Here is a 7,970-nt window from a genome sequence, read left to right on the forward strand (position 1 = left end):
ATCAGCGAGGGATGGGCTGTGGGGTCACTGTGGAGACAGTAGAATTGTGCCAGAGCGAAGAAACCCCACACGGAAGGCTGCTTCCTCTCTGATACAGTTTCTAAAAGATGCAGGAACAGCAAAAATGGCAGTAACAGAAGTGGATCGGTCGCTTCTGAGGCCAGGTCTCCAACAGGTGGGACATCAGGTGACAGGCTGTTTCAGGCCTTGACCCTTCTGGCGGAGGCATGTGACTGCGAATGTTTGTCAACTGTCATTGAGTTGTACATTTAAGCTGGGAAATGTTATTTATTCCTCAATAAAGTTACAAAAACGATTCTCATTATGATTTCAATTTGCTATCAGACAGGAGGTAAGGGCATGAAGTGAGGACATTGGGGAGCCAGATGGGCAAATAGGCTAGGAAGCAGGAGGGAGGGAGCCAAGAGCAGGTAGAGGCAGCTGCCCCACCCCCTCCTTGCTTCTGTGAGGATGCCCCAACAACGGGAGAGGGACATGTCTCAGGGGCAGCAGGACAGAGGAGATATGTGATGGGACCCTCTAGGACTTATGAGTGGCCTACAGAGCAGGCAAAGGGACAGGTGGACTGGAGCTGGGTAGAGAGGCCTCTGGCCTCCTCACATCAGACACAGGAGCCCCAGGTCACCCAGCTCCACCCACTGTCCTGGTAGAGCTGGCCTGTCCTGACCAGACTCTGCTCCAAAGTCCCCTCAAGGCAAAAGTGTTTGACTGTACACCCCCAAACATAGAAGACTGGGGAATCCCAGGGGACTGGAGCTAGGCACTCAGGGAAAAGTCCGGAGGAGTGACAGCTGGCCTGGCCTCTCCACATCCCTGAACCACTGAGTCACTACACCCCTCTCTCTCTGTAGCCCCTATGCTTTGCATCTCCCCCGCCGCTGCCTCCAGCTTCTCCTCCAGCCTGGATGGACCCAGCTCAATTCTTCAGCTGTTTCTCTCTCTTTGCAGAAGACACTAAGTCTCACGGGACAGAATTCTCATGGCTGTCTGGAGACAGACCAGCAAATAACTTGAACCCAAGAACCAACTACAGGCTCTCTTTTCTGGGGCTCAGGGTAAAGCTCAGGGCTGCAGTTGTAGGGATAGCCTGGCCAGGGTCCTCTGACAAGAAACTGAATTCATTTCTCCTCTCATGGGGGGCTCCGGTCTTTGGCAATCCTGAGCTAATTGCCCCAAGTAGGAGGAAGACTGACAGGAACTGACTACACTGAGGCTGTGGCCAGAGGCCGTCAGCCTTGATGCCAAAGAGCCTCTGACTGGGGAGGCCATGTTTGTGGGGGCTGGGCGGCCATTAACTTACACCAGAGTTAAAGGCTCAGCCAGGACTCCACAGGCACTCAGAGACCCCCTTCCCCACAGAAATACAATTCTGTCAAACTAAACTGAGCAAAGCAGAGATGGGATCAAAACAGTTCCCCATCTGGTGAGGTCAAAGGTATTAGCCCATTTGTAAGCAGGACAGATGTGAGAAGGAAGCATGGTGACCAACCCACAGCAACAAGGAAATGGGACTGCTGGGTCCTCCAAACGTGGCAGGTCCTGAGAAATGGCGTGGGGAGGCAGAGGTGGCTAGTTTGGGGTACCATGGCGTGCCCTGTCGCCCTCTGCCCTCAACGCATGCTTCTGGAATAGGCTGTAGAGTATCCGCAGTGTGCTCTTGGGATCCTTGTTCACAATATCTGTGGGCAGAGGGAGCAAGTCAGCCTTTTAGGCCAGACCAAGGAGGAGCATTTGTCCCCCGGGATGGGGGAGGATTCATGCTACAAGAAAAATCTCCTGCAAACAGGGTCAAGGGAGCTCAAGTCCTAGGGGCAACCACATGACCCTGCCTCCTTCCTCTTGTCCGGGCTTCCGCTGAAATCATGCCCCCTCCCCCACAACAGGGACTCTGAGGTCTGGGTCCTCTGAGCACTTATCCCCAGGGACTTTAGCCCCTGATTGCAGGCATGGTGGCCACAGCACCCCTCCTAGGAAAACTCACAGTCAGACTCTCTTTTTGGGCCAGGGAGCGGGGGACCCTGTTAGCAATGCTTGCCTCTCCACTCCCTGCTACTGCTCTCAGGCATATCCAAGGCAGGTCAGCCAGGTAAAGGGAAGCCATGCACTCACCTTCAGGGTTGACAGGGTGGCTGAGAAGGCCTTCATCCTTGAGCAGTTCCAAGGCTAGGGTGACGTTGTGCAGCTGTGGTGATAAAGCCAATCGAATGTCAGCCAATGAGACCCTGGGTCCAGGCACCAGGTCCTGTCACTGTTGTAAACTGTGATTAATATCCTAAACAGCTATATACCCAAATCACCACACAGAGACTGGGATTTATTTAATTAACCTAGAACACACTGCTGGGCAATAGTTACTCCATCCTAAACTTCCAAGCCCTCATAGTTTCCTAACATTTAGATTTCCCACATTATACTTGCTTTTAGTGAAATCTTAGGTCCAGTTCATTTCTCAACATCGTTCCAAGACCTCTGCTCCTGTCTCTCCTCTCCCAGTCTCCTTCTGCCCTTCCCTCTCACTCTTTCCTATCCTCTGGCTCCTCCCCTCTCCCACCTACTCCTTCCTCTCTATTGCTCAACATTGTGGCTGGTTGTTTTATTTTGTCATGTTTACACAAAGTTGAGACAGGTGATGCTTAGAAAAAGTATCACAATGCAACGTCCAGCTTGAAACCAGAGAGTGAGGGAGAGAAATCGGCATTTGAATGAACAAGGGCAAGGTGTATACATATCAAAAGAACATTATACCAACATGTCACCAACGGCATCTTTTCTTGCCCATCCAAGATTTGAACCCCTGAACTACAACAATCAGGTGACACTCAGCATCTTCTCCGTGCCCTGTGAATGGGGAGCTCGCTCCCTCATACAGAGGCCCTCATCAGCACACAGCTCTTAACAGACACCACATGCTGGGCTGCGGGATCAAGGGGTCACTGCTAGCGGGGAAAGGTCCTCACTGAGACATTCCATGGGGGGAGGTGACACCCTGAATGTGAATCTGTCAGGTGAGGGGACTTTGTCTCAGAAGGGACCTAGAGCTTGTAGGCGATAGAGTCCCCTTAGAAAGTGGTAAACAATCCTTCTCTGCTTGGTAGGCTACTGGGGGAGTAGGATAGATAAGGCGGAGCACCCAGAAGATCACTGGCCCTCAGCTCTACAGGGCTAGGCACCCTCAGGAAGATCCAGACCAAGAGGGAAGCAGTCTGAGTAAATGCAGATGGGGAGCACACGGCTCCGGCCTGCCTCTATATTTCCAAGTCCCTCCCTGAAAATATCCTGGGGAAGGTGGGGGGGGGTCTCCCATTATTGGCACATTCTCATCAGGAGTGCTGCTTGCAGACTGCCCAGGAAGAAAATGTCAGTAAGAGGGAACTCCATCCCCCTGCCCTGGACCTCAATGCCCTGCCTGGAATGCTCTTGACAAGCCGACAATCCCTAAAGAGTGATCCGGGCTGTCAATGGACAGGGTATCTGTGGCCAGATGGATTTGGAAACTGTGGGAGTTTTCGCTGCAGGACCCCTCAGAGTCTTGAACACACAAATATATGTCAAGAAGCTTCAAGGGTATTTTTGTCACCCTCCCCGGCCTCTCGCCTCCCAAGTTAATTGACCATTGGCTCCATTTGTCACAACACCTCACGTGGGCCAGTTTGGGGGAAAGGCTTCATTCCTGCACTTCTGGAGGTCAGCTTCAGGGCCTTCCACAAGCGCTCTACCATTGGGTCATATCTCCAAGCCAATACCTACTTTTTATTTTGAGGCAGGGTCTCACTAAATTGTCCAGACTGGCTTTGACGTCACTCCATAGCCCCGGCTGGCCTCAAACTTTCGATCCTTCCGCCTCAGCCTCTCAAACAGTTGGGGATGCAAGCATGTACCAACTGCCAGATCTCCTACCCTGCTGCTTCCCCCACCAGCCGCTTCCCCACCCCAACCTCCTGGACTCCCCCCCCCCCGAGCTAAGCAGCTACCATATTTCCCTCACATGGGTTGGGAGCTGACTGTTCCAGGAATGTCGGATGTCTGTGTGGCTGCCCTGGGCTGTAACTGCATTTACTTTATTTTTACATTTATTTATTTATGGAGGGGAGCGTATGCCACAGCACGTGTGTGATGGTCAGAAGACAATGTGCAGGAGTCCGTTCTCTCTTTCCATCGAGTGGGTCCTGGGGATCAAACTCAGGTCGCCAGGCTTGGCGGCAAGCACGCTCAGCCACTGAGCCATCTGGCCTGCCCATCACTCGCATATTTTAAAAATACTTGCTGACCCTCAACTGCAGGCTGGCCATGCATGCAGCCCAGAATTGGAACAGCACCTCTTCCCAGGGAGTCCGTGCTGAAAGGTATGTGTGAGTGACTGAGAGAACACTCAGCAACTTAGCATATGCTTCCTCCAAGAAGCCCGTGAACCACAGATTCGGTCAGGCTTCTTGCAAGGCCTGTCCCACCCTCCCCAGCCTGTCCTTTGCTTTGAACACTTTGAGGTGATGAAGAGAAAGCTCTGCGGAGGAAGGCCAGGACCCAAGAGGTGAGTTCCCATCTTCCTGAGAGAGATGTGGGAGGAAGCCAGAGCTTCCTGGCTCTGGCATTTTGATTTCTGCAAAGCAAATGACCGCCTCGCTCTCTGTTGGTAACTTTACTCTGGAAATGAATGCTGACACCCTTGCGTCTATGCTGTAATCAAGCACTACCTGACCATGAAAACTGCAGTCCTGCGAGGTCAATCTGCAAGAGAACCAGCCAGGGTTCCAGCCTCCAGCTAAGGACCTGTGAGTGTCGTCAGCCATGTTCCTGCCCTGAGTCTCTTCCACAAGCCCCACCCTCTTCTCTTGGGTTCCAAGCTAATGCCATGTTCCTGCATCTATTCCTGAGAAGGGTTGGAAGAGGATCTAGTGGTGGGTTCACAAACTAGCTGTGCCAGGAATATTGGACCTCTGTGCCCTGGCCTGGCCTGTATTTGGAGCTTGGGGAACATGAAGCAGCAAGCACAGGCCTTGAGTCCCAAGAAGCCTGGCCTCTGAATGACATGGGCATGGCTCCATGCTGCTGAGCTTTGGTTCCTGCTGTGTGGTGCCTGTCTCCTTCCTCAGACTTGTCCCAAGGTTCATCCCTGATGTCCCACTCGATGGATGCAGGTTTGTCCTGCACGGTTTGAGCCTCCCACAGGCTCACCTTTGTCCTAAGAATGACTCAGGGGTGGAATGTTCCCATGGGCCAGCCTTATATCAGTGATCTGTGTGGTCCCAGGAGAGCCTGTCAGACTTCCAAGCACCCAGTCTTGTTCTGTGTAAAGTGGACACACAATTCACCCTCCCTCTTCCCAGGGTGCAGAAGAGTGGGCCAGGGAGGGTAATGCCAAGGGATCTGAAAGAAGCTTCATCAGGAGGCTTGTTCAGTGCCCGGGGGACCTCTGAGGAAGTAAGAAAGAGGCAGAGCTGCCAGCTGGGGAAACATGTAGATAGCAATGCCAGGGTAGGTAAGGTCAAGATGCCCAAGGCTGAGCTCTGGGGATCCGCAGGGGCCTTGCAACAGGACAAGACAGGCAGAGGGCACAGCGGGTGAAGGGCAAAAGAGGACGGGAACAAGATCCAGACTAGGAAGGTGGTAGGCCCCCAGGAGGACCCAGCCTGCAGGTGACACGCTCGGGGACAGACATCCTGGGTTTTACTTCAGGAGGAAAGGTCACTATTGAGAAGAATGTGGATGGAGACAGGCCAGCCATCTGGTCCCAGGCAGGTCACCAACTGTCCTCACTCTACACCCCCATCACCCTTCTCAAGGGTTGCCCGAGACTGGAAGGCTACAGTAACCATAGAAAGCACAGAGCAGGGGAACAGGGATATGTGCTCCTCCAAGCTTCCTTCCCAGTAGCTCTCCACACTTCTGTTTACTGCTCGGTTCCCACACAAGCTGACAGTGGGCAAGGCAGCGCTGGCAACCCAACTCAGAGACAAGAAGCCTGAGACCAGCAGTAGGGCTCTGACCCAGCACGAAGTACTCAATTTCCTTGCTGAGGTCCTCGTGTAGAACGCATTAGGAGTCTTCTCCCTGGAAAGGAAGCCTCTGGAAAGGGCTTCTTCAAGGAAGCCTGGATCATAACCCAGAGGAGTGGGTGAAAGGCTCAGATGCAGAGCATTATGGGCAGAGAGGGAGGGCAGAGGGAGGGTGCTGGGGTCTCTGTGGGGAAGGTAGGCACATTCAGAAGGAGCACACCCTGCCACTCACATCTACTCGCTGGCCTTTTGCTCCCCATCCCTCTTCCTGGGGTCAAACCTAGCTGCCTGCCTGGACTAAAGCTGTGTCTTTTGGCAGCTGCAGGTCCATGTGACATGCCTCACCCACCAGACCTGCCCTGTCCAGTCCCTGTAGCCTTTGTGAGCCTTGGACCATTCCCCCCAAGTGTTCCTGAGTCTCTACTGAGCTTGCTCCCTTATTCAAGGTGACCTTCATCTTTCTCGATTCTGTAAACCACACCCCAGTCTCTCTCTAGCACACCAGAAGCCAATGTCTACCTGATGTCCTAGAAGGCCACCATCCCGGGAGCACAGCTGGTGGAAGTGGAGGAACTTGAAAGCCAGAGTTGTGAGGGACTATTCTGTGTCCAGCGTGGCCTGGCACTAAGTGACCCTTGGAGAGTGGGTAGTTTGGTGTAGGAGTGGATAAGTGGGTGTGTGAGTGGGTGATTTGGTGAACTGAGGGAGGTGGGGAAGTAGATATGGGGACAGACAGGTAGGTGAATGAGCCAATGGATAGATATGCAGAAAACTAGATGAATGGATGGATGGATGGATGGATGGATGGATGGATGGATGGATGGATGGACGGACAGATGGTTGAGCATGGATGGTCAATGGATGAATGGGTGGATGAGTAGATAGCTTTGTGGAAGGATGAATAAAAAGGTACACAGGTGTTGGGTGAAAGGATGAGTGGATAGATGTCAATAGATGGGTGGGTCGATAGATGAATGGATGGGCATATGGATGGGTGGGTGGGTGCCTGAGCAGGTGAATGGGTGGATGAATGGGTGTGAGGATGGATGGATGGATAGATAGGTATATGAACAAAATTTCCTTTCACCTTTCTCATTGTTTGGAATTGAATAAAGACTGTCAGGCCAATGCCATAGATCTGTCCATTCCCTGCCACCAAAACAAAACAAAACAAAAAACAAACAAACAAAAAACCCACGGAGGAAGACTTCAGAAGCTTACCATTTCTGTGGGAGAGCTGGGAGTGAGATAGAATTCCTTCAGATGCAAGAAGAAGCCTTCCAGCTGTCCAATCAGCAGGAGCAGGATGACTCCATCTGCAAACTGCAGGTGTTGTGTTTCAGTCCTAACAGACCCCATAGCATGCTGTGAACACTTCGTCCCCAGCTGATGCATTGGCTTAGATGCTTTGTTGGGTGGGGCCTGGCTATAGGTAGATTACTGGGGGAGGAGGGTGAGTCCTTAGTGGGTACAGCCTCCCTGGCTCCTTCCTGCTGGGCTCTAGCTTCCTGTCCACCATGATGTGAACAGCTGCCTGCCACCAGACACTCCTGTCCCCATCATATTCTTCCCAAGCACATGGAGCCAAGCAAAGAGACCAAACACGAACCTGTGACCAAAACAAACCCTTCCTCTTTGCCTTGGGCATTTGTCACAGTGACGTGTAAAGGACTGACAAAAGAAAGGAACCAGGAGCGTTTCCACGCTGCCTTTTATGTGCTGTGTGAGCTGAAAGAAGTTTCACTGCCTCTCTGAGCCTCATGTTCCTTCTGAAAAGTGGGGTTGGCACATTCCCAGATGCATGGGGGCTTATCAACAGCAGCATGAAGCAGTTTAGGGGCTGCCTGGCTCTCAGAATACATTTGACTAAAAGAGCCATTTCTAAACTTACTATAGAATAACCTCGTGTTCTATCTATCTATCTATCTATCTATCTATCTATCTATCTATCTATCT

At 52.2% G+C, this 7,970-nt stretch overlaps 1 protein-coding gene across 3 annotated transcripts in view; it reads right to left on the reverse strand.

Moving 5' to 3' along the window:
* Positions 1-268: 268 nt before the first annotated feature.
* The window catches only part of Parvg (parvin gamma), an 18,981-nt gene continuing 11,279 nt past the window's right edge, over positions 269-7,970 (reverse strand). For all 3 annotated transcript variants that reach the window (XM_055626796.1, XM_055626798.1, XM_055626797.1), the window contains exons 12-14: positions 7,236-7,337; positions 2,131-2,203; positions 269-1,700 (exon numbers count right to left, since the gene is read on the reverse strand). In XM_055626796.1, the coding sequence (XP_055482771.1) occupies positions 1,591-1,700; positions 2,131-2,203; positions 7,236-7,337 (285 nt within the window). In that variant the 3' untranslated portion in view covers positions 269-1,590. The remainder of the gene's footprint in view (positions 1,701-2,130; positions 2,204-7,235; positions 7,338-7,970) is intronic.

The sequence above is a fragment of the Psammomys obesus genome, unplaced genomic scaffold, assembly GCF_907164565.1.
Source record: "Psammomys obesus unplaced genomic scaffold, mPsaObe1.curated_primary_1811, whole genome shotgun sequence".
In the NCBI taxonomy this organism is placed as follows: Eukaryota; Metazoa; Chordata; class Mammalia; order Rodentia; family Muridae; genus Psammomys; species Psammomys obesus.